At 45.7% G+C, this 25,969-nt stretch overlaps 1 protein-coding gene across 1 annotated transcript in view; it reads right to left on the reverse strand.

Annotated features, from left to right (window-relative positions):
• Window positions 1–5,221: 5,221 nt before the first annotated feature.
• The window catches only part of LOC310855842 (uncharacterized protein), a 29,614-nt gene continuing 8,866 nt past the window's right edge, over window positions 5,222–25,969 (reverse strand). The window contains exons 3-17 of the mRNA XM_083761005.1: window positions 22,829–22,882; window positions 21,717–21,772; window positions 19,332–19,398; window positions 17,337–17,468; window positions 16,385–16,647; window positions 15,033–15,179; window positions 12,659–12,827; window positions 11,973–12,171; window positions 10,964–11,099; window positions 10,076–10,399; window positions 9,543–9,842; window positions 9,098–9,202; window positions 7,935–8,081; window positions 6,891–6,957; window positions 5,222–5,980 (exon numbers count right to left, since the gene is read on the reverse strand). Coding sequence (XP_083617131.1) covers window positions 5,424–5,980; window positions 6,891–6,957; window positions 7,935–8,081; window positions 9,098–9,202; window positions 9,543–9,842; window positions 10,076–10,399; window positions 10,964–11,099; window positions 11,973–12,171; window positions 12,659–12,827; window positions 15,033–15,179; window positions 16,385–16,647; window positions 17,337–17,468; window positions 19,332–19,398; window positions 21,717–21,772; window positions 22,829–22,882 — 2,723 coding nt within the window. The 3' untranslated portion in view covers window positions 5,222–5,423. The remainder of the gene's footprint in view (window positions 5,981–6,890; window positions 6,958–7,934; window positions 8,082–9,097; window positions 9,203–9,542; window positions 9,843–10,075; window positions 10,400–10,963; window positions 11,100–11,972; window positions 12,172–12,658; window positions 12,828–15,032; window positions 15,180–16,384; window positions 16,648–17,336; window positions 17,469–19,331; window positions 19,399–21,716; window positions 21,773–22,828; window positions 22,883–25,969) is intronic.

Below are 25,969 nucleotides of genomic sequence, written 5' to 3' on the forward strand. Positions count from 1 at the left end.
ACGCGACCTACGCCATATCGGACAATGGCTGACAAAAGCTCCATTAAATGATTGATAAGTAACCTACTGGTTGATATGGGGTCACGGGTGATAAGACTCACGTCGATGCAAGGTTATCCTGGAACATGAATGCCATTAAATGCAGATAGATACAGTCACACAAAGGGCTAATGCCAGAATCTCCTGGCACTGGAGATTAATAATCAACTCCTTGATTATTAGTTTGCATAGTGCAGCTTACTCGTTGCGCTCTACACGTGAGCCTTGCAGAGTTTACAATTTTTTTTTTTTCTTCTGCAGTACTGTGATTATAATATGACTCCTGCCGGGTCCTAATCAAAACATTATAGTCATGAATGTTTCATGATTATGTACGCAGCGTAGATTAATAATATGAATGAATATTTCATTTCATCTGCGACCATACATGCGTGATTGGCAGAATAACACTTTGGCTTTTTAATAGTCATGCAATTAATCTGGTTAGTCAAAACAGAGAGATGTGTTGGTTGAGCTTACCAATGTGACGTGACATCATGTTGTAGTTTTCTGAGTTTTCTGGAGTATATGAATAGGCCTTTAATCTCATATTATTATATATATTATATATACTGTATATATTATTATATTTTTTGCTCAGTGAACTGAAGTACAGAAAGAAAAGGACAAGCAAGTGGAAAATCTATTAAGACTTTAATTTTCTCAGGTGTTTTTTTAATACAATTTGGACAGGAATTTTTGCATGAATAACTTAACACAATAAATAAAAACAACGACAGATTTTCTGTTTGACATTTTTAGGACATTTTGAGCAGCAGACGTGGTCTACAGTCTCCACTGGTTGCACTGTAACCGTTAGCCCTTTAGGTGTGTTTCAAACCGAAAAACCAAACCGAGCTAGTGTAAAAAACATTCATGTGATGCTGCTGAGACCACATTTTAGCTCAAGTTGCATACAGCTTTTTGTGATAGTCATACAAAGAACTGGATGGAAACAGGTTATGTCTTTATGGGGCGTCCATAGCAAGCACCATAACTAACTTAATAACTTAAAAATACAAAAAAACAGCTCACATCTGAGCTTGTAAATCGGCTATACATTTTACAACTTTTGAAACTCACGTAACTGTTGATGGCTGCTCACGTAATTATATTAAACTACTTATTTTATAATTGCAGTTAGACTATTGTCTAACTATTGTGCTTGCTTAACAAAGGCACGATGAAGCCGAAGTCGTCTGACTCGACTCCAGACTCCACTCCAGTTTAAAATATAATAAGACAGAGTTTTTAGACTGAGCTAAGTGAAGACTTTGATACCACCGATAGGGGCTTCATGTCCAGGTCGTGAACCAGGGAGCTCTGCACCAGTGTCGAGGAAACTAGCCTGGATACAACTAGGAAAGCACTGGTACATACTGTAGGTTCCTAAAGCATTTACACTCACACACAGGAGGTAGCATCTTACTCTCCCGCCTTTACATTGTTTTTTTGTGCCACAGGCAAAGTTTACTGATCGATATGATTGTCATAGCGATCCATCCACATTTGACTGTATTTCATCTTTTTATATATAAGTTTCTACAAGTGAAAAGCTGCACATGAAACACATCAACATGTCGAGGGTTCGAGGGTTGCCATCTGAGCCAGAGGTTTCCATATTCCAATAATGTGGCGTCGTTGTTGTTGTTGCAATGGCAGAAACCTTGTATCTATCTACATATTTCATCTTTCTATGGCTTCCTATTTCATACTTGTTCGTTTGACAATGTTGTGCAAAAGTATAAATTAGCAATCTACTGTACCAGCTCGCAATGGGACACGTCATGAGGTTGTAGATCAACCATGTTTTGCCATTTCGGGAAGTTTTTGAACATGCCCCATTAATATTGTGCCTAAATGCAAATGTCATGTCCACAATTCAGCTGACAGGTTATAGGAAGTCTGTGGTTTTTGTAATTATCGAACCAATGAAAACCATTAACGAGAGCGTGTGACTAAATAATAACTGCTTTGGAATCCAATGGAGCGCGTGGTTCTTTTTTCCACACACCAAAAATGATGGTCTTTCTTTTTATTATTAGTGTAAGGTTTCCACCTGACAGCAACAACGTCTTTGTCTTTGATAAGACGGTGGTTATAGGAACAAGCAAACAGTCTGACGTGCAGACGGCAGGGGACAATGTACAACATAAAACAACGTGTGTGCCCTTTTACACAAACAAAGCATATTGCACTCAGCGCAGTAACACTTGAGAGACAGAGCAGGGGACAAAGCAGGATCACAGTTTGTTCTTCATTATAATGGTCTTAGAGAGAGAGATGGGCCACTTGTCAGACACCAGACCTAGAGGATGGATAATGCGTTGACGCCGGCGAGGAGGACGACACCCTAATCAGCGGCTCTAGTCGCAAAAGGTGATTGACAGGGCGCGCGGCCAATCAGGGTCAGATCATAATTCTATGTAAATGAGATCTTAAGATCTAAATTGCGTTAATCAAGCACAGGAAAGGTTAACGACAGCCGACGTCCGTGATAAATCTTCGTCATTACTGGTGACTTGATTATGCAAAGTGTGTGTGTGTGTGTGGGGGGGGGGGGATTGGGGGGGCATACTGTACGTTGCAGATGAAAGTGGAGCACGTACAATGGATGTAGCTCGTTTGCATAATGCGCGCACACAGGCTGCAGCCGTGGCGTGTGCAAATTCAGTCCTAACGATTCATTTCTATTTTGCTTTTAGGATTCGTAATAAAACATTGCACGGGTCAAATATGACATGACTTACATTTAGCCTACAAATAAATTTCTGGCATATTTGATAAGTTTATCCTTCCCTTGGCCCTCCCCTGTACCTGTGCGCCTCGTGGTAATGTCTGACAAGCCCGGCCCCTGGTCATTTTTACACATTAAGGAGACTTATGTGGTCTCAGGAAACAGCCGCGCCACATTCTGCCAAACCTAACACTGCCCCCCCCCCCCAACCCCCACCCCCACGCATTCACTTTCCCTTTATTTAACTGCCGCTGGAAAATATTACATTATAACTTTGAATTAATTAACCCTAAAAAGAACAGGTGCGCCCTTGGCATTTTGGTCTTCGAAAGTGAGCTAAATCTGGCGCGGTGCGACAGAGGGCTGCATGTGTGTGTGTGTGTGTGTGTGTGTGTGTGTGTGTGTGTGTGTGTGTGTGTGTGTGTGTGCAGTGTGCACCGAGTGGCGAGGCCAGACACCTGCACCGGGGGGGTTAATCATGGAACAAACTGGCCACCTGTTCTTGTACGACGGTGGAGCACATGGAAAACAGTCTGACTGCATACTTATGTACTGTACTGCAGCGGTGCCCAAACAATGGTTATTCTAATTTGTCCTGAGTAAATATCACTTATTCTTCTTTCTTTCTTTCTTTTTTTTGTACAAAAAACATTTTATAATTAATTTTAAATAATATTAAATAAATTGCAAAATAATTAATTTCAGAAGAAAATAAATCCATAAATAAAGAAAATAACTTTCACGAGACCGTCAACATATAGCTATACAAGCTCACAACTCATCGCATCGCTTCTACATGGCTATTTATTTTAATTTATTTTAATATTCATCATGTATTTTTGTAAGTTTGGGTCCCGGGTGGGGATATTTAACCTTTTTGGTCTTGAGCCAAAAGGTTTGGGAAACTCGGCTGTACTGCCCAGTTCTTGGGGTGGGGGTATTAGTTACCTATAATTTCTCTCTTAGGGGAATGGCAACTCCAATAAGGTTGTCAGTCACCTCTTGGGCAGGATAATTACACCAGAAACGTTTGCAGTTGCTGCAGCGTCGAGACCACAATGGAAACTCGGTCTGAAATATATTATAGCATGAGCCACAGACAGTCGGAGAGCCCCCTCCCCTCTCCCTCACACTCACATTCATTTCCAGGTCGACCGCACAAAGTTGACACACAGACAGATTGTATGCGAAACAAACAGCTACAAGTGCATTTGGCAATAGTGTCGATACGTACACAATGGAAGCATTTTGTGTGTGTGTGTGTGTGTGTGTGTGTGTGTGTGTGTGTGTGTGTGTGTGTGTGTGCGCGTGCTGTATGCACAGTTGCACACAACATGCCAACTTGTGCCAGCATGCTACCTCTGCTTGTGTCTGGCACTGAAGCCTGTGTGTGTGAGTGTGTGTGTGTGTGTGTGTGTGTGTGTGTGTGTGTGTGTGTGTGTGTGTGTGTGTGTGTGTGTGTCCACACACACAAATAACACCCCTCCCACACATACACACACATACACACACACACACACACACACACACACACACGGTGCCCTGGGGTGGCTTTGACACACTCTAAAAACAGACTATATGGATTGCCGCAACTCAGTAGCTTAAGTCAACACCACGGGGACACGCTGAGGCGCAAACCAAGCGTGGCAGTGAAGGGCTTGGAGGATAAGTCAGAGAACAACAGGATCCCAGCGCTGCCAGGAAGCATGTTGAAATTAATATGCAACAACCACAAAGTTCTCCCACCGGTCCCTTCGACTGCAAACACACCGTGCCCTCCGGTGTGGCTCTGTTTGTTTGTCATGTCTGGCTCGGCACAACTGGATTTAAGCGAGGGAGAGCGGCACGCGCGTGTGTGCGTGCGTGCGTGTGTGTGTGTGTGTGTGTGTGTGTCTGCGGATTGGCTCTCGACATTGCGTGGAGCCAAAGCCACAGTGATTCCGAATACATGCAGGTATGTACTGTATGCACAGTATTTATGTAAATAATGTATCTGTATTTATGTTTGCTTGGAAAGGAGCCAGCTTTTAGGTGGTTCGGGCATCGATACGTAGTAGGGATGCCTCCCGAGCATCTCCCCTATAGGGAGGTCCTCGTTGCACGTCCCACTGGAAGGAGACCCCCGGGGGGGGGGGGGGGGGGGGGGGGCAGACCAAGGACCAGAGGGAGGGATTACGTCTCCAAACTGGTCCTGGGAATGCCTCGGGATCCCCCCCCAGAATGAAGTCACTAATATGTTGCTCTGGAGAGGAGAAGTCCGGAGCTCTCTGCTGGAGCTGTTGCCCCCCGCCACCCCACCCCGGATAAGCTGTTGAAGATGGATGAATGGATGTACTGTATGTAGAAGACGGCAAGAAGGCCAAGTCCCCTATGTACAACCTTCAAGGCCCTCGTTGCCGTGCGTCTACTCCCCCCCCCCCCCCCCCCCCCCCCCCCCCCCGCGTTTGTCTGCAACAAAACTTACAGAATGTCCTCATACTCGCACATGCAGCAACATGTACGGAAGGCACCGAAAAACAGCCGACATTGATACACTCGCGCATACACACGTGAGAGAGTGTGTGTGTGTGCGTGTGTGTGCGTGTGTGTGCGTGTACACACACGCATACCCACTTTAAGTAAGCGCCGATGCAGCAGCCCCTCCCCCTCACCACTGCTCTATCAACATGTCCAGCACTCGGTTGACGTTGAGGTCCGACTCCAAGTCGTCCAGGAACGGCGCACTGCAGGCCGGCGCCGGGCTGAGGGGGCGGAGCCCGCACGACAGCGTCTCCAGCCACTCCGAGGGGTCGAAGAAGGCGACGGCGGCCCGCCTCTTCCTGCCTCCTCCTCCTCCTCCTCCTCGCGCTGAGGGCGAGGAGAGAGGGGAGGCGCAGGGGGGAGGGGGAGGGGGGAGCGGCGGCGGGGGGGCCGACGTCACCACGGGAGACGGCGGCATCTCCAGCAGGAGGGAGGAGCAGAGCGGCGACGACAGGAAGTTGTCGTCTTTGTTGCCAATGCCGGGCTGCTGCTGCTGCTGCAGGGCGGAGCCGGGCTGCGATTGGTCGCTCTGCTGCTGCATGAGGGAGGGCTGCTGCGGTTGGTCACTCTGCTGGGAGGAGGGCTGCGATTGGTGGCTTTGTTGGGAGGGCCGCTGCGATTGGTCGCTCTGCTGGGAGGGCTGCTGGGGCACGTCGTTGATGTGGGCGGCGGCGTCCAAAAGAGCTGGAGTGAACGGAGAACGGTTTTTAAATGAATTGAATTTTTAAAGCCTCACTACGTGACAACTAACTAACTAATAAAGTAAATGTTGTCCAATCTGTATGTTAGACTAGAGTATGTTAATCATACTATAATTCTAACAATGTCTGTGTGTGTGTCTGTCAGAAACAGTACCGTAACTCCTTACTGCCTGCACCAATCACTCCCACTTTTCACACAGGCATTGACCATATGCATGTGGAGGGCGTAACGAAGCCCTTTTTCGATTTGACACATTAATGATTATTAATTAATTGATTAGTCAATTACAAACGCACCCGGGCGCAGTACCCCCCGCGGCCACAAGGGGGGGGGGGCAAATATCTATATATATATAGATTATATATATATAACGGGTAAGGGCTAGTACAGTATAACTTATACAATTGGGGTGGTTGTGTTTCAGTTTCCCTGCTCCTCTATTGAGACATTTAGGTCGTGTCAAAGGTCACCTATAGACCTGTTGGTCAAGATTCTATTTATCCCCGATTAACTCAGTGGTAACAAATCTGACTTACTGATTGAGACTTACTTTATTTAGAGGCAACAAATTGCAACGTTTCAACCTACTAAGTCTTCATCAGGCAAATATCAATCATCATATTTGCCTGCTGAAGACCTAGTAGGTTGAATTGTCTCTCTCCCAGTGTCCTGTCTATCTCTCACTGACTGACAATCAATAAAGGGCCGAAAAAGACCCCCACAATGTCTCACAGAAGAATAGAAAGGAAGAAAAAGAACAATCTACAAGCTCACGATGTGTCATGAAGCGACATGACGTGAAGCGTGTAGATGTGCTATTGTCACTTGCATGTTTAGTATTCTACAACATGTTGTTGCGATGGCAGGTTTACAGCGGTTATGAGATACTGACCGACATGATAGCTTGGCAACGGCATCCAGTCATCCAGGATGTCTTCTAGGGACTGACTGGGGCCCATCTGTAGAGGAGACACATGCAACATTTCATTTAGAATGTATTCTAGGGACTGACTGGGGCCCATCTGTAGAGGAGACACATGCAACATTTAATTTAGAATGTATTCTAGGGACTGACTGGGGCCCATCTGTAGAGGAGACACATGCAACATTTAATTTAGAATGTCTTCTAGGGACTGACTGGGGCCCATCTGTAGAGGAGACACATGCAACATTTCATTTTCTAACTGCACAATAAAACCTTCATTCCAAAATGATATTCATCATAATTATATACTAGGCTACATTGTGTTGGACATAGGTCAATTTCCTGCTCAATAATCCATTTGTTCTAGTTTGACCGGCCAAACATTTGACAGATAGGGCTGTTTTGAGCTTTGAGCAGGCTTATAGAATATTCAATATTCCATGGTCCAATAATATTTATGTTCAACTTTAAAATGGGCCAGTGAAGGCATCGCTGACTGTTCTCCTATGGTGGATATGACATCGCAAAGCTTTTAGATAGGCTATTTTGGGGCGAATGTTCTCCCCATAGCAGTTCAAGTGGTATTAATATTTCCATGGCTCTAGCTAAAGTGAAGTGGGTGCTTTTAAAATGGCACTTTGTGTTTAACTGCAATATCCCCTAAATTATGGAACACTTTGCTTAATAGCCGTTGATGTTAAGCTATCTGAATCAGTTTCCAGGTGTAATGGATTCCGTTCACGTTTCTCTTAAAGGTATTTTCAATGAATGTCCTTCCTGTTTTCAGCTCCTTTTTTCATTGCTTTTGATCTCAAGTTTCTGTCTAGAACTCGTACATGTTGAAGCATCACAACCAACCGGTGTACTTCTCAAATCTACTGTGCATGACCTGACCTGAGGGGATTATTTCAATATTCTAACCACACCTGCAGAAAAAAAAATCACAGCACTCCATCTTTATGTAAATGCACTGTAGACTACTTAGTTACTTTCCACTGAATTGATACTGACCTGTGCTTTCTGGATGGCCTCCTGTAGCTCCTCCTCCAAGCTGCGGACGCTGCAGGGAGTGGGAGGAGTCTGAACCGGGCTGGCTGTGATCTGAACGGGCAGCTCAAAGTCCTGGCCAATCGGGTCGCACGGCTGGCAGCAGAACACCTGGTGATTGGAGGAACACTGTGAGTCGACAGGTCATAAGGCATGCTATGACTGTAAAGGCACCGTTACTCCAACAGTCAGTAAGTAATAAGTCAAGTCCCCAAAATATTATACTGTATATATATATTTACAAATAAATGGAAACCTTGTATGTCCAAAATTCTAATTCAAATGCATAAAAAGTTACTGTAGTGTTCAAAACGCGTCACTTATTTGCGCTCCGTTTCAAGCCACGTTTCGGACTTGCTGTTCGGCTGCTACTTTTGATTATTTTGTGCGACGCTGTGGTATATATCATCAAGTTCGGCATTATGAGAGAACACAACACATTAACATATGGAGACAAGAGATATGCCCGCATATCAAACTTTGGGGCTCCTTGAAATTAAAGTTTGGAGGATTTCCGCTGTAAGGTCATGTTGCTGTGCTGTAGGGCAATCAGACCCTCTAATAGGACCCTGCCTTATGTGATTAGGCTAATCTAACAGTATGTGTGTGCGTGTTTGTGTGTTAATATCTTGCTCTCCTCAGAGGCTCAGCATGAAGTCTCCCCTTGGTATATTTCTCTTTTGTGAGGTCAAACAACTTTCTTACATTCTCAGTACGTCCCATTTAACTGTATATGCTTTAACTAACGTGGCGCGTGTCAAAGTGTGTGTGCTTGTGAGCGTGCATGCGTGTTCCTTAGAGGATGCGGTTTGGCAAACCATAGTATTTTAACTTTATTTTAAGGTCACATGCCTGTGCAACTGTGGAACGTTCAGGCAGTGGTGTTGGAAAGTGCTAAAACTACTAGTGTATACGTTTTTTTTACTTTATTACTGTATTTAAATGTTTTGATACGTAATTGATATATACCACTACGACTATCAACAATTAGCCCACTTTAAGCCTGGCAATGGCTGGTGTTAGTGTTTTACCTGGGTAAAGAGCTAGTGTTTTACCTGGGTAAAGAGCTAGTGTTTTACCTGGGTAAAGAGCTAGTGTTTTACCTGGGTAAAGAGCTAGTGTTTTACCTGGGTAAAGAGGACTTCTGTCTGCTCGACGTCCACTGGCTCCGTTTTCACTCTGACTCTGCCTGGATCCTGCTGCAGGAACGGATGGAGCGATCCAACACACGACTGCAAAGACATAAACACTACAATAAGACTACAATTACCATAATGCTTTGGTGCACTGCTCTTCCTTGGATAGGGGGAGGGCAGAGACAACATGTGGTCCAGGAAGGAAGTGAGACCAGTATCTGTGACACCATGAACACTGTTAAAATCTAAAATATCTAAAACCACATATTACACACATAAAGACCCCAGGAAAGTGTTCTAAATCTTCTAAACATCATTAACATATTTGTTGGTGTCCCAACCTTAACCCTAAGCTCATAGAAACTATGCCTAAACTCTAAACTCTAAACCATGTGTAAACACTATGAAGAGAGAGAGAGTATGGATCCGTCCTCACCTCAGTCACTGTGCTGAAGGCGCGGTCCCGGGGTCGGTTCCTTCTCCTCTCCCTCATCGCCTCCTCCAAGCTCAGCTCCATCTGCTGCTCCAGGTCTGTCCTCCAGGGGGCGCCACACTGCTGCAACGGCGAGGAGGCGGAGCAAGGGGACGAAGAGGAGGAGAGGGGCAGGCTGGGGCTGGGCGTGCCCGAGGGGGTGCCAGCGGGAGGCGCCAGGAAGACGCACTGTTCGCCCGCCACGCTCACTGCCACGCCCGGAATGCCGCCGTGGTGGACTCCATTGGGAATTCCGCCGCTGGGCTGAATGTATAGACCAAAGGTTATTATAGACAGTAAACTAATGTCCTCACAAATAGACCAAGGGTTACACTAAACACTAAACACTAAAAGTAATTTTATTAAAAAAAAAACTAAACTAAAAATACAATTTCAGTTTTAGTACAAATCAAAAACGAAACTATAGCAAGCTCACGTTATTCAATAAAAATAAATAAATAAAAATGCTAAAAACTACTACTACTAATAATAATAACCTGGATGTATAGGCGTTGGCCGGGGCTGGAGACGGGCGAGTCTGGCGCGGAGCTGGACGCCGAGCTGCCGCTGGGACTGTGACTCATGACGGGGGTCAGCGGCGGCGGCGGCGGCAGCAGCAGCAGCGACGGCGCGGTGGGGGTGGCGGGGGTAGTCTGGGTGGAGGGGGCCGGCGAGGGGAGGAGGGGCTCCAGCTGGCAGAGGGGGGTGGGGGTCAGGCAGGTGTGGGGCAGCTGGAAGGGCCGGAGGCGCTGCAGCAGGGCCGGCTTGGTGCCGGACACGGGCAGCCCGCGTTTCCTCAGCTGCTGACGGAGCTCCGACACCTGTGGAGAGGGGGAGGGGGGGTGAGGGGGGGGGTGGTTAATGGACGACGGTTAGAGAGGGGGGTGAGGGGTGTGACAGTGGAAGAGAAGGGGCAGGAGGAGGGGGGGAGGGTCAAGTGATGTAACGTTCACGTTTCTGCCAAGAGACTAGGCCGGGGCTCCATTTTCGTCACCGCTAAACCCCTTATCCCTAAACCTCTTTGCCTTTTTTTTTTCTATTTTGAAAAACATTTTTGAATGGTTCAACTAGCCAATCTACATTGACACGTTGTGAGCTTGTAGACTGGCCATTTTAACTATTCAAAAATGTTGTTTCGGCAAACAGCTGCCTTCTTCAGAGCAGAGAAGAAACGCGTCAGCGTTCTCAAATAAACATGAGAAATTGCATCTGAATTGCATCTTTAATGCCGCTTTTTCCACGAGTTAAGTTATTTTCAAAGCTGAGCACCCACTGCCTTCCTTAACCATGGACGGTTTCCAGAGTTAAGCAAGCAAGCGCACCTGCTTTTCTTTCTTTTAGCCGTGATGAAGGTGCTTGACCTCCAGGTGGCGCTCTTGTCTTACCGTTAGGTCCACGAGGTTGGCAGGCAGCAGCTCGGGCTTCGGGGTTCCGGTACTTTCATCTGCTGGGGTGTGGTTTGTCCGCACGCCGACAGGCTGCGCCCCGGAGAACCTGGCCATCTGATTGGCTTCTCCTCCGCTGCAGATGGCATAGGAAAATGAAATCTCATCTCCTTGACAAGCAACTAAAACACTGAAACAGAACCCCTCTCCCCCACTGCAATTTCAGTCGTGGGGCTTTTAACTAAATCCTCCTGCCACCTCTCCTGCCAGCTTCTCAGCTCTTGTTGCTCTTGTCCTGGTCGCCTCTCTCTCTCATACTTAACACCCATCCACTGCCAAGAACAACTTTTACCACTTTATTTTTCCAAGTTAGAGATTTGTTTTTAAATTTATAAAAACATGTTATTTCTTTGATCTTTCGTCTGACACAGATATCTAAAAATACAGAGATCTGATACAGAGAACTGTAAAAACAAATATATATATAACAATTTTAGCTTTTCTGTGTTTTATCACTGGATGTGTGAATGAGGTAAATCTGAAGTATAAGGCCTCACTCACACCTTTCGATCTAGCATACAACAAACAAAGGGTAGGTGTCAAGTGTCATGCATTTCCAATGGAGGTCACATGGTTTGACACAACATTTTTGTTGTGCTGCTTTCGGCTGTGTTTTGACTGCCCCCCACCCCCTCATACAACAAAAATGTTGTGTCAAACCATGTGACTCCCATTGGACATGAATTGCGAGCTTGCATCAGTCAACAAGTCTCATGCATCAGCTATACAACAATCTGTTGTGAAGGTGTGAGTCAGGCATTAGGCTTCACTCACACCTTCACATCTAGCATACAACATTGTTGCATGCTAGATGTAAACAAAGGGTAGGTGTCAAGTGTCATGCATTTCCAATGGAAGTCACATGGTTTGACACAACATTTTTGTTGTGCGGCTTTCGGCTATACAGCAATCTGTTGTGCAGGTGTGAGTGAAGCCAACGACTACATACCTGGGCACAGCATTAGTTGGTTGTTGTTGCTGCTGCTGCTGCTGTGTTGGCTGTTGGTGTTGTTGTTGCTGTTGGTGTTGTTGCTGGTTCTGGAGGATTTGCAGCTGCAGGAACACCTGCTGTTTCTGCAGGAGATGAGAGTAGGCGGGGTCGACGATGGGCTGGGCAGCGGTGGGGCTCTTCTTAATGGCTCCTCCCACTAGAGGAAACGACAACGATAGTTCAGACTTAAAACAGATTTTTTTAAATGTGATTTATTTATTTATTATTATTATCTTTTAAGGGAAACCAATCATAAGACTATAAAACTTCAAACATTTTAGGGGGAAAAATATATATTTAGAATAATACATTGCTTCCCCAAAATCATAGGGTGTTTTAATAACATTCTGTGCTTACATTCCATGTCCCACAATATGAATACATTTTGATATGTGTTATTGTGCATATATTACATGGGAGGCTGTGCGTTATCGTGATTATTGGCACTTCAACGACGCTTCCTCAGCTCCGCCTCATATAATCACGACAACGTACACCCTTAAGTATAACATTTCTTAATTATAACACTTAAATACGTGAGATACATTCTCAACCGTAACCCATTTGGAGTTGACCGGTATATATATTTACGCCGTAAATATATATGCCGTAAATTTTACGGCATAACCTGGGGTTTGCGTTACCTGCGGTCGCAGGGCTAACTCTCTGGTCAGGAGGAATGTACTGGTGGTATTTGAGTTTCCTCATCTTGGGTTTGGTCTCCCGCGGTTTCCGCGGGCGGGGGGGACGGGCCGAGGCGAGGGAGGGGATCAGGGCGGCGGAGGCCGAGGGGCTGCCGGGGGGCCGAGCTGTCTGCAGAGAGGACCCATGAGAGAGAGAGAGAGAGAGAGAGAGAGAGAGAGAGAGAGAAGGGGTTAATTTAACCATTTAGACCTGGACCCAGGTGGTCCCCCTGCAGCTAAATGATGTAGAGCTGGTATCAAAATGGTTGGACCCTTAGGTGCGACCAGTCATTATTAGTCCTACAACTACACAACCTATCTCAAACCCTCACCCTAAACCTAACCTCCCACGGGGGCAGCACACCTAAACCTAACCTTAACCCATGTCTAACCAATGACTAGTCTAAACTAAGTATGCACCCTTAATATAAGATCTTAAACTCTTGAGAGCGTGAAAATGAAACCAAATGGACCCGTATACGGGTCCATTTTCACGCTCTCAAGAGTAAACTTATTGTTAAACATCTGCATTGCTTAATTTATTATTAGTCTGTCATCTATACCAACATCAATACGGCATGTAATTGAAGACAAACTCTTATCCCAAGATGTCAGTCTGAGAGGCTATAAATAAATCTCATCAAATGGTGGTTCATTCATGGTTCAAAATGCAAAATAAATAAATAAATAATGGATTTCCATGTGAAAAAGGTTGAAATAACCACTGATTTAAATTGAGTTCATTGACCGGCTGCAGCCTCGCTATGTCTACACCAAATCTCTTTGCCCGAAAAAGGAAAGAGAAATATATATATATATATATTTTGATGTTCTTTCCCGGGAATAGGGAAGATATAGCCGGGTTCATCCATGATCCAATAATATAACTCTTGATGAATATTATGAATTAATACAAAACAAAGAATACATATTAAGTTGTTTTCAAAAACGTATCAAACATGCAGGGCCTATAGCTCATTGGGGGTTACATTGTTTTAAGTACATTTGAAACGATGCAACTATATGTAACCCCAGCACCAGCATGAGGTATACTGTATACTGTACGTTCTCAGTGCCAGAAGGGAATGTTATACACCGTTTACACACAGCAAAACGTCACGTGTGACTCAAAGTGATTTATGCCAAGGTCATATCCCGATATGAAATGCGAACGCGAGACCTGAGCCAACAACACACCGATATGTAGCTGACATTGTGTGTCTGTGTGTGTGTGTGTGTGTGTGTGTGTGTGTGTGTGTGTGTGTGTGTGTGTGTGTGTGTGTGTGTGTGTGTGTGTGTGTGTGTGTGTGTGTGTTAACCTGCAGGGCCCTGGGATGGAGCCCCTACATTAATTGAATTGTGTGAATTGACAGTAATGAATGCAGAGGGGTCACGGATCCCTGACTGACCTGACCTTTGGGTTTCAATGGAAAACATGTATACAGTGTCGTTGCACGTCCGTCATCACAAACTCTAATTAAATAGAATGACAACAGACACGGTTTATTTTCCTCTCCAGAGGCCCATTCTACAAAATGTCTTCTAAATCCCATTGGTTTTTATTTTCTTTACAGTGGTCTTCGTGTCAATTAAGAACCCCCGGAATTGCATGTCTTTGGCGGCGGACCTGGCGGACATTATTCCAAATATGTTGTTCCGCAGGGACACCCAGAAGCAAAGCTTTGAGTTAAAAATAAATAAATAAAAATAATTTCATGATGTTTCGCAAATAGCAGATCTACAAGCTTGGAATAGCCAGTATAAAATATGGCTAAAATCCAAAATGTCTCAGATGCTTTCCCCGGTTTCAATGGGTTAAACATTACCCATACGGTATCTTGGAAGGATGGGGTAATTAGTTTAGACTAGTCATTGGTCAGACATGGGTTAAGGTTAGGTGTAGGTGTGCTGCCCCCGTGGGAGGTTAGGTTTAGGGTGAGGGTTTGAGATAGGTTGTAGTTGTAGGACTAATGACTGGTCTGACCAATGACTAGTCAGGATTGATGGGGATGACTGACTGACTGACTGACTGACTGACAGGTCTTGTCAAATGATATCAGTGGAAACGGGTGCAGACAGACAGACAGACAGACAGACAGACAGACAGACAGACAGACAGACAGACAGACAGACAGACAGACAGACAGACAGACCGTGTGACTGGCATACCGTCTGACTTGCAGCACACTTTTCACATGCCCCCAAAAGTCAGGAGGCCATGCAGGTTTCAAAAGTGGTTCAAAGGACAGGCTGGAGGGGGGGGTGGGGGGGGGGGGGGAGAAAAACCCACCAGCCTGTCTCCTGTGCCTCCTAACGAGCCGCGGCGCGGTCATACCTTTGGCAGCAGGGGCGTGGCCGGTGAGGAGGTCACGTACATTCCGCCGGGTCTCCCGGTCGTTGCCGTGGAGGTCGCTTCGCCCTGCAGCGTCATGCCCATTGGCTGGCCGGTGCCCTCGGTTGCCGGGAGCAACACCAAAGCCGACTGAAAGGCAAAAGAAAAAAGAAAAGAAAACAGAGGAGAATGTCAGAGCGACGCCGTGAGCCTGTTAATATACACCTGTCTGTCTGCTAACATTTACTCTCTACTCTAGCCACATAGCGTGCTCCGGAAACCTAATGCGCTCGTCAAGACCCCCTTTTTTGGCAGATATTCATTTATTATTATAGTCCCGTGTTTCTCAAGCAGTTCATGTCAAGGTGACCTCCGGTTTGATACGCGGCTGCAGGCCACAGAAGGAACCCCAGTTGATATACTTTGGTTTCTAATCTCTGGGACCACCCCAATCTATATACAGTGTCAAATCCTCAGTGTCCTCAAATGGACCCTCCAGGGGTACATTTCGCTAAGGTTCCTATACACTGTCGGAGTTACAGACCCATAAAGGGTCCATTTGGATCACAACTATCAATCATGTGACTTTGCCAGCCCGGAACGCCGCTCTCAAGGAAGCCTGGGGGTCCCGCCCAGACCCCACGTTTGAGAAACACTGCCTTAGTCCTGCATGTGAGCTTTTTCCGAAAGGGCAATTGGACCAGGATAATTGCCAGGGATAGAACTGGGAACGTTTTGTGTCCACAGACGTCCTGAGAACCCCACCCTGTTTCTGCATGTAACGTGTCATTTGATTCTGAAATGCAGTAACTATACGTTTTTGGAGACACTGACTTATTGATGAAGAATGACCTCATGCACAGATGTATACAAATTAGTGCAATCTAATTTCTATAGCGATAATTTGTCTGGCCAGTTGAAACTACTCAAAAGGGGCACCTCGAATCTGACAAAATTGACGTTCAAATCCAGTGAATCGCAACCACACCGGTTCTCGTTACGTCGCCGTGTTTATGGTATAACCCATTTTGGGGGGGAACCCCTTTTGGTGTTTTAACTAAGCATTATGTTATACTTTAGCTATTGAAAAATAGCAGATCTACAAGCTCATAGCGCGCCACCAAGTGGCGCGCTACGAGCTTGTAGGTCTGCTATTTGTTTTTAATCATAAAAATGCGGCACAAATCTTTGAATATATATTCTTTCAGAAGACTTTTTATTTTATTTTTTGACGTCAGGCCTAAATGGTATAATATAGTTCATTCGATATTTGACATTTCGGTTTTGAACGGACGCCCCCCTTTGAAGGTACATCCCCTCCCCTTTCGATCCAAATCAGTCATCATCGTCTTCACCTGAGCGTGACTCGGGCTGTGGCGGTGGTGGTGGTGGTGGTGGTGGTGGTGGAGGGGCGGGCCGTTAGCGGGCGACAAGTCACTCAGTAATTGGTCACCCGGGAGGAGGAGGCCCGACGGCGAGGAGGAGGAGAAGGCTGCAGGCGACTGGCGGAGGGGGAGGAGGAGGAGGCCGTGCTCAGCGGCGGAGGAGGAGGAGGAGGAGCAGGAGGAGATGTCACCTTCGAAGACATCAGAGGACAGAGGGAAGGAGACCACGGGACCTGTGCAGGAGAGGAAGGAAGGAGCATGGAGGTCGTTAATATGCAGCGCCGCATGCAGGGGAAACTATACTTGGCATTTCTTTTTTACTCAAGTAAACGCATCGATATTGCAGTGTATAAATGATCCGCTACGAGTAAAAGTCAGGAATTCGAAATGTATTTTGAGTACGAAAGTATTGGTGTCAAAATGTAGTTGAAGTATACCAAAAGTGAAAGTACTCATTATGCAGAATGTTCAGAGTTTTCAAATGGATAAGCCTCTTTAGAAAATAGCAGATCTACAAGCTCACAATGCAGCGTGTGTGTGTGTGTGTGTGTGTGTGTGTGTGTGTGTACTAACAGTTGTCTGGGGCGGGCATGGTGTATGTGTCAGTGTGTGCGCGTGCGTGTGTGCGCGCGTGCGCGTGTGTGTGTGTGTACTAACAGTTGTCCGGGGCGGGCGTTGTGTGAGTGTGTGCGTGCGTGTGTGCGTGTGCGTGCGCGCACGTGTGTGTGTGTGTGTACTAACAGTTGTCCGGGGCGGGCGTTGTGTGTGTGTGAGTGTGTGCACGTTCCGTGTGTGTGTGTGTGTGTGTGTGTGTACTAACAGTTGTCCGGGGCGGGCGTGTGTATGTGTGTATTAACAGTGGTCCGGGGTGTGTGTGTGTGTGTGTGCGTGTGCGTGTGCGTGTGCGTGTGTGTGTACTAACAGTGGTCCGGGGCGGGCGTGTGCGTGTGTGCTGGCTCCAGGGAGCCGGGCCGTCGTTGGAACCTTGGACCGGCCTGCTCCGTGTGCCGGGCTTTCTTCTGCCTCTGAGCAGCACACACACTTCTGTCTGTGGCTGGAACACACACACAGAGAATGGAAGGTGAATACAGATTGCGTGCGTGCGTGCGTGCTTGCGTGCGTGGCGTGCGTGGCGTGCGTGGCGTGCGTGCGTGTGTGCGTGCGTGTGTGCGTGCCCAATCCCCATATTTGAGAGGAGCATTTCCCCCGGTCCTCTCTGGAGAAATGTTTGTTTCATATGGTTCAAAGACATATCTTCTTTTATCTGAGTGCCAGTTCAACACTGAGAGCACAATAACTATACCGTATAATGATAATTATGAATCGTAACTACAAGCGATGACTATAAACAAGGCTTTTAAGAAACGCTTCTGACTGAAGTGGATGGCACGACCGCTGCATATATAGCGGCGAGGGGAGCCGTAAACGATATGGTCTGGATCACTTTCAGAGACGTTTTATGAGCGATAGTAGCATTGACAGCCATTCAGAATCCAACAGACGGACATCTGGGATATAGCCTGGGATCCAGACTATATACTTGCTGCATTTGGTGTTTTTTATTTATATTTCTTCCCCCCCCCCCCCTCTCTTCACTTCGTGGACAGACTATTCCAAGAATCAAAAGATTCAAAAATTATATCTTTTGGTTGTGAATCTTCATGTCGCTGGCATCCATTGAAAACGAATAGTATAGTCTGCGTGCGTGCGTGCGTGTGTGTGTGTGTGTGTGTGTGTGTGTGTGTGTGTGTGTGCACGAATTAGAACAGATGGGACATCAATAGTGAGAGAGAGAGAGAGAAAGCAACAGGATTGGAGAACAGCTGTGGTTTGAAGATGCACGTTGCTGTTGCCAGATTTACAGTTGTAATGACCGCGCGTGCGCACACACACACACACACACACACACACACACATTTCTCTTTAGAGTGCCAAGAGTAGTAATTGATCGAGGACAGGACATGGAGACAGGAGAGGAGAGGAGAGGAGAGGAGAGGAGAGGAGAGGAGAGGAGAGGAGAGGAGAGGAGAGGAGAGGAGAGGAGAGGAGAGGAGAGGAGAGGAGAGGAGAGGAGAGGAGAGGAGAGGAGAGGAGAGGAGAGGAGAGGAGAGGAGAGGAGAGGAGAGGAGAGGAGAGGAGAGGAGAGGTGTTCCATAGATGGCTGAGGGTGTATAGTATACGGTGTTCTGTCAATCAACCGTTATGTTTTATAGGCTGATTTAGAATGGACTGATTTACAAGGCACATGCATCTGGCGCACATTCACATTTGATTGACGGTCGATGAAAATTCCTGGGTCCTGTTGCAGGATTCACACACACAATTCATTTCGTCACATCGCACGGATTGCACCGAAACAAAAAGGCACCGGAAAGTTGAGAGAGATAAAAAACCCTTTCGGGGTGAGCTGGGCCCAAAGCGTTCGCGGTCCACCAATTAACCGACCACTTAACCACCACTTAACTGACCACTTAACCGCCACATAATAATAACTGACCCACTTAACCACCCCTTAACTGACCCACTTAACCGCCACTTAAATCAGTGGTTTTCAATAAGTGGTCCGGGGACCACCAGTGGTCCTTGAGGGGGTTCCAGGTGGTCCCCATGCAGCTAAATGATGGAGAGATGGTAGATCTTATAGATCTTTAACTCTCTCATCTGCATTAATATATATATATATATATATATATATATATATATAAGGAGAGGGAGAGAGAGACGGGGAGCGCAGAAAGATATAGGAAAAGCTGTATTCACACTAAAACGTGTTAATAATCAATTTACTGTGAGCAATTGAGCATATACAGTTATACACAAGCATATACAAAGCAGTAGAAAAGAAAAGAAAAGAAAAGAAAAGAAAAGAAAAGAAAAGAAAAGAAAAGAAAAGAAAAGAAAAAGGCAGGGCATTCACCTTGTGCAGTTTCCGTTTTCCGACCACTAGGGGGCGACTTCTGAGTGGCAGCATCGTCTGTTAAGCGCTGTGTGGAGGAAATGGCAGCAGGTCAAACCAACAGCCATGACCCATGAAGCTATACTGCTCTATCACAGTCACACACACAAACACACACACCTATCATCTGTTTAGTTCCCAATGGAGCCTAATGTAATAACTATAAATGCACCAAGTCTGTGTGTGTGTGTGTACGTCTGTAATCCACGTAACTCGAGAACCGTTCGCCCCACCTATATACTTCAAATTCGACACACGCGTTCCCCACCCCCACAGTGAGTGCAGTGCCCGGTGTCGAGTCGGTCAGACCCACGGTTGTCCAGAACCGCCACAAAAGGTCCTCTGCCCGGGCTCTGTCTGGGCATGCAGGGGCCCTGCCTATAGTGCCCATGCAGGCTCCCACTGCCACTGGCCCCCCCGGCGGGCACCGCCCTAGTGAATAAACAGCGGATCCCAAACTTTGGAGCTCAAGACGTTTGCCCGTGACACTGACACAAACTATAGTGAAAATAGCAGATCTACAAGCTCGCTCCGTACTTGTGAGCTATAGTAGTTTGACTATTTGACTATAAACATTTGTTTTCTAATTTATTTATTTTATGTTTCCACGTGACTCGACACTTTTAGTCTTTGCTTGCAATAAATTAAACCGATCAACGAATACCAGGTTTTTATGTTTTTTTCCCCACCCTCATTCAGTGTATACGTAGTACAATAGATGAGTTTTATTTCTCCGGGTACTTTGTCAGTATAGCACTGTGTATATTATCTTTTATGTTGTGTCAGTAAATCGGTGCAAACGCTGCAATAACACAGTGCTGTCAGACACTAAAAGCCTTCCATGATTTCAGGCGAGGTGGTGGCAGTTTCCACTGTGGCTCAGCCCGACCTATACAGTATATCCAACGCATTCAGCGGTATCGTTAGTTTAAATGTTGTTCTAAACTACTCTAAAGTACACGGCGCATTCCCTTTTCGAGGCGGCCCTCGTCAATGCGGTGGAAATTGAACAGTTTGAGAAAAATTACTTCAAAGTTCTATCCTCTTCTATCCTGCACCTGAACAAACTGCTGAAGTGGATCATCATTATGTAGTAGCGTATATACAGTATATATATATATTGGGATTTCTGCTGTTGTTGATCCACAGCCCAAAGCCTGGGTGTTACTTGAACTCTGAAATGGACCCTGAAGCATCAGAAGTTGTCCAAACAAACACAGTAAAAAAATAAAAAATAATGTCAATTTAAGGGTATAGGCCAGGGTAAGTGATATTTCTTGGTTTGAATAAAACGTGTCTGCTAAATGCCTAAATTGTGAAACGGGTATAAAGCTCCATATTCTCATACTAATCATTGCTGTATATAGTGTTTGTTCTGCCATCTTGTCAGCTCTTCGATAAACAAGAAAGACATTTGCAGGTGGGCTGCAAATGTCAGCCATAGAGACGGACTACCCATTTATCAGCTTCACTTCTTCACAGTTCCAATGTTGTCATTACTTCAAATTGCACTTGGTTTACCCCGACCTCCTGTATGTATGAGTTCGCTCTCTGATCGGGTGAAATTGGTATCCTGCATCACCGTTCATATAATTAGACTACACTTTGTCTTTTGTCTCTTCTTGTCTTTTTGTCATCGGACATAGTTCTTTCTCTATTCTTAAAAGAAAACAATCTTGAAATTGCGAAACCTGAAAAAACATTGTGACTTTTTTAACCACATTAACCAAGACACTGGCATAGAGCCCTGAGGGACTCCAGTCAACCAGGGTTTAAGCAGCGGTGGAAAGTAACTAAGTACCTTTACTTAAGTACTGTACTTAAGTACAGTTTGTAGGTATTTGTACCTTTTCCAATGTCAAATCTACTCTACTCCACTACATGTTGGATCCAAATGTTTATTTGAAAACTTTAGTTTTGAGCAATATTACAAAACGTACATCAACCACTGCAGCCCTGTATACATCTCGGCCATTTGAAAATAGCCGATCTACAAGCTCACGATGCGTACTCGTGACGCGGCCGTCTGTAACTGAATAGTAGTACTTGCATATTGCAGTATTGATACTTTTATTTAAGATGGTGGTTAAGAGCGGTTCAAACAGAATCCAGTGGTGAGGATATGGAACGCGTGTACATGCAGCCGTCAAGTGAGCTGACGTGACATGACAGCTTTGAGAAGATGGACAGTGCACAAGCGCGCTTAGGGAGCAGCTAGCTAGCGGTCGGTCTCCAGGCGCTATCTGTACAACGCTACATGTTCTCCTGCTAACAGTGTGTGGATGTGTGCAGTCAGTGCAGTGTTCTGAGATGAACCCAGCCGGCGCTATACGCTAGTTAACTCACCAGAGCTCCACTCTGCTCCTTCTCTGCTTTCTGAGAGGGACAGGTAGACTTCAACCCTGGAGAGAGGAGAGAGGAGGGAGAGAGAGAGAGGCGCCAAACGGAACAGGAACAAATTAATGAACAGCTCGGGTCAGATCCGATCAATCAGGCTGAAAGGAGGAACTGTATGTTCGATGCCAGCTTGTGACACCCACCCCCCACAAACTGTTCTCCCACGAGTGAATTTTAATGTAAGATATTAACGAGCTACATTTTCTTCTTATTCCGGTGTATATTCAATTACCGTATACGTGTCCTGTTAATTCAATTCTGTTCATTAACACCCACCTAACAGAGAGTATTTTTAAGATGAATAGAGGCTGTGGCTTCGGCCCTAATTAAAAAAAGAAATAACACATTTATCATGAATATGAATAGGCAAATCCTATTCATTGCATCCCTGATCGCTGTTTCCCCCCTAATAACCTATACCTAGTCGTTTCCCTATAGTAACCACTTATAGGCCAGGGCAATACAACCAGATTAGGGTGATATCATTCTTGTGAAAGGACTAACAAAAATGAACAAACATTGTTACCAGTAAGTAACCATTAAGACAACAAGTAACTGGTTAATACTAAGCGCCAATGGTCACTTATTATTATTATTATTCATCCCTATGTCATAGGCATTGTACAATACATTTTTACACTATGGAATGTGTTCCAGGGGCCACAAGAAATTCCCCCAGGGGGTGGGCGGATATGACCCGCGAGCCGCCGCCAGTCGAATATTAGCGTCTTTTAGCCCTATACGTGTGCTTCGTTGTGCGACGACGAATATAGCGATCGCCACGCGACATCATATTGTGAGGTTTGTAGATCTGACATCTTTGGCATAAAAGCGCACACTAACTAGCCTGGCGGTGCACACACACACACACACACACACCCACAGGAGCTAGACCGCGGAGCGGGGCCTGGCATCAATCACTGGCGGCGTTTGTTTAATCAGCATGCAGAGATCTTAAGAGACAAGTTGAAAGTCATTAGCGGGACATCCGACAGCGCGGCGGCGACGCGGGCAGATCCATCATCACAATAATCATCGTCCAATCCAAAGCAAGGACTCACCGGAGTCCGCATTGATCTCGTTCTGCCGGCGGTTCTGGATCCTGAGCTGCAGCACTGCAAAGACACACACACACACACACGCACAAAGTTAATGGCGAAAAGGAATTCAAAATGTAGCCTACTCGAGTAAAAGTACAAAAGTATTGCCATCAAAATGCACTTAAAGTAGGAAAAGTGAAATACTCCTTTATGCATGCATTGAATGTCTCATTTCAGGTTTTCTATCCTACAAGCTCACAATGCGTTGCTTGACTATTTCCAAGGTACTTTTTTTATATACATGCAGACATTCTGCATAATGAGCACTTTCACTTTTCGGTACTTTAAGAAACTTCTGATACCAATATACTTTTGTACTTTTGTGTGAAGAAAGCAGTTGAATAACATGCTATGGCATGGGGAGGAGGGGGAGGAGGGGGCTGAAAGGTAAAGCGACTGTAGGTAATGGGAACACAGCGGGGGGGGGGGGGGGGTCTATGCCATATGATGAGGGCCCCTCCCCCCCCCCCCGCCTGCGTGCAGTAGCGCGTAACACGAGAGATGACATATCTGCTGGTATGCTGCTGAACCTACGGACCCAAACACGTAAACACACACATAAACATACAGTACACGCACACACACACACACACACACACACACACACGCGCACACACACACACACACACACACCCACATACACAAACTATACACACACAGACACGCAGAGAGACACACGCACATACTGTACGTGCACTGTGCAGACCAACAGGTGAAAGTGGGGGTAGGGCAGGACCATTAATGCATCAAGGCAGTGGGGGGAAAGCAGCTGAGTAACGTCTATTTACTCCATTGATTTGAGGTATACCTTTTGCTTTTATCAATTTTGTGACACTTTAAACTTCTACTCCACTATACACCTCAGTGGAAAAATATCGTATACTTTTTTTTTAGTACCCCAAACTACAATTATTTGAGAACGTCTTACTTTATATTTAAATTTCCTATAATCGCTATATTTCTGAACGAAGATCTAAAGCACTTTTACTTTTGTACTTAAGTATATTAAGTATAAGTATATTTGGATGGCAATAGTTTTGTACATTTTGAATACAGGACTTTTACTTGTAACGAGAGTATTTTTTTCCTACATTGTGGTATATATACTGCAACTTTTACTTAAGTAAAAAAGAATAATAATAAAGAGAGAGAAATATGAGTGCTTCGTCCACCACTGGGCACGGCACGGCAGAACCATTACATCAAGGAGGTCTTTTTTTCCCACCATGCATTGCGGTGAGTTTTGAGACTCCGGGAGACCTGCCAGGGGGTATGATGTACATAGGGGGGGTGTTGCGGGGGGTAGTAACTATTTATCCGTCAGTATGACTATTTTGGTTCCGTGCCCCCATCCCCCCTTCTGTCAGCTGTCGCTCTCTCTCTAGCACCCCCCCCCCCCCCACCCCCACCACCCACACTACCTCATCATCGTTTGTGCTGCTAACGAAACCCTTCCTATACTTTCCTCCTCTCCTTCGCTAGCTCTCTCTCTCTCTCTCTCTCTCTCTCTCTCTCTCTCTCTCTCTCTCTCTCTCTCTCTCTCTCTCTCTCTCTCTCTCTCTCTCTCTCTCTCTCTCTCTCTCTCTCTCTCTCTTCTCTCTCTCTCTCTCTCTCTCTCTCTCTCTCTCTCTCTCATCTCTCTCTCTCTCTCTCTCTCTCTCTCTCTCTCTCTCTCTCTCTCTCTCTCTCCTCTCTCTCTCTCTCCCTCACTGCATGGCCCTTCTCAAAGCTATAGAGCACAGGCATATCCGCATATTTTCCAACCAGTTCCTTTCCCCTCCATCAGGCGCTTAGAGTAGTGTAAACTTTTCATTTAACTTGTGCATGTGTGCAAATGGAACCAAATGTTCAGTTCCATTTCCACACTCTCAAGTTACTATTGGGGACCACTGGGGGGCCCAAAGGCAACAGGGATTTAGCAGCATTAAACACTCATTCCCAGCGACATATACAATATACATGACTTAGTATTCACTAACATTAAGCAACTGATATTGCGATATTAAGGAACACAATGGGGTCACGCCAGCAAAGGCAGCTTCCTGTCATCATCACGATTACGCAAAAAGGGAAAAAGAGACAGAGGAGCACGGCCTCCCTCTTCCTCTGATTGGATGACATTTGTATCCCGGTCCTGAAAATGTATTTTCTGTTTTTAACAAAGAGCTGGAGGAGGACAGGCAGACTACAGCAGCGATTCTCATTATGACGATTCAAAATCGATTCATCATTTCAAAAAAATCACTTGATAAAAACCTTTACAATTATAAAAGCTTTTTTACTAATGTACTTTCATGCCAGAAGACTGGAGTAGATCGCGCTGATCGTGACGTATCGAATCGAGAATGATTTAGAATCGAGAATCGAGTTGAATCGAATCCTGACCCCCAAGAATGGGAATCGAATCGTGGAACACCCAAAGATTCACAGCCCCGATGAACAAACACTCCATATTAGCAACGATGACGATAACAAGAGATAGAGAGAAGGGGCCTATAGTTAAGAGACACTCTAAGTCAAACGCGCACGGGGTCGATCACCAAGGGAGCCATTAACATGTCCCTGGATTCAGCTCCCGGAGCTTTAGTCACCATATATCCCTGTTTTCATAAGCACTCCTGGAGCCTTTCGCTCATAACTCACCGCGACAGATCACTACAAACGTATCAGCTTAGTGCATTATTGCCGACGACAACAGTATTTCTCAAAACCGGGGTCCGCGGGGTTGGCGCGGGGTAAACGAGTTGATGTAGCATGTGTTATGCTTCAGCTATTCACAGATAACTGTGAGCCAGTAGTAGGCCTACTGTAGATGGTTTTTAAAACGCGATTGTCTTCACTTATGGGGGTCCCTGGCTGCACACTATCTTTTCATATGGGTTCTGCAGCCACATTTTGTGGGTCCACGAAAGGTTTGAGAAATGAGAACCAGTACGTGGCGAGCACACACGCACGCGTGCACGCACACACACGCACACGCGCACACACTCACACACTCACACACACACACACACACACACACACACACACACACACACACACACACACACACACTATGTCAACACTACAGCGGAGCGGACAGACGTGAAATCTCTACCGAAG

Source organism: Protomyctophum parallelum (assembly GCF_964188405.1).
Source record: "Protomyctophum parallelum genome assembly, chromosome: 3".
Taxonomy (NCBI): domain Eukaryota; kingdom Metazoa; phylum Chordata; class Actinopteri; order Myctophiformes; family Myctophidae; genus Protomyctophum; species Protomyctophum parallelum.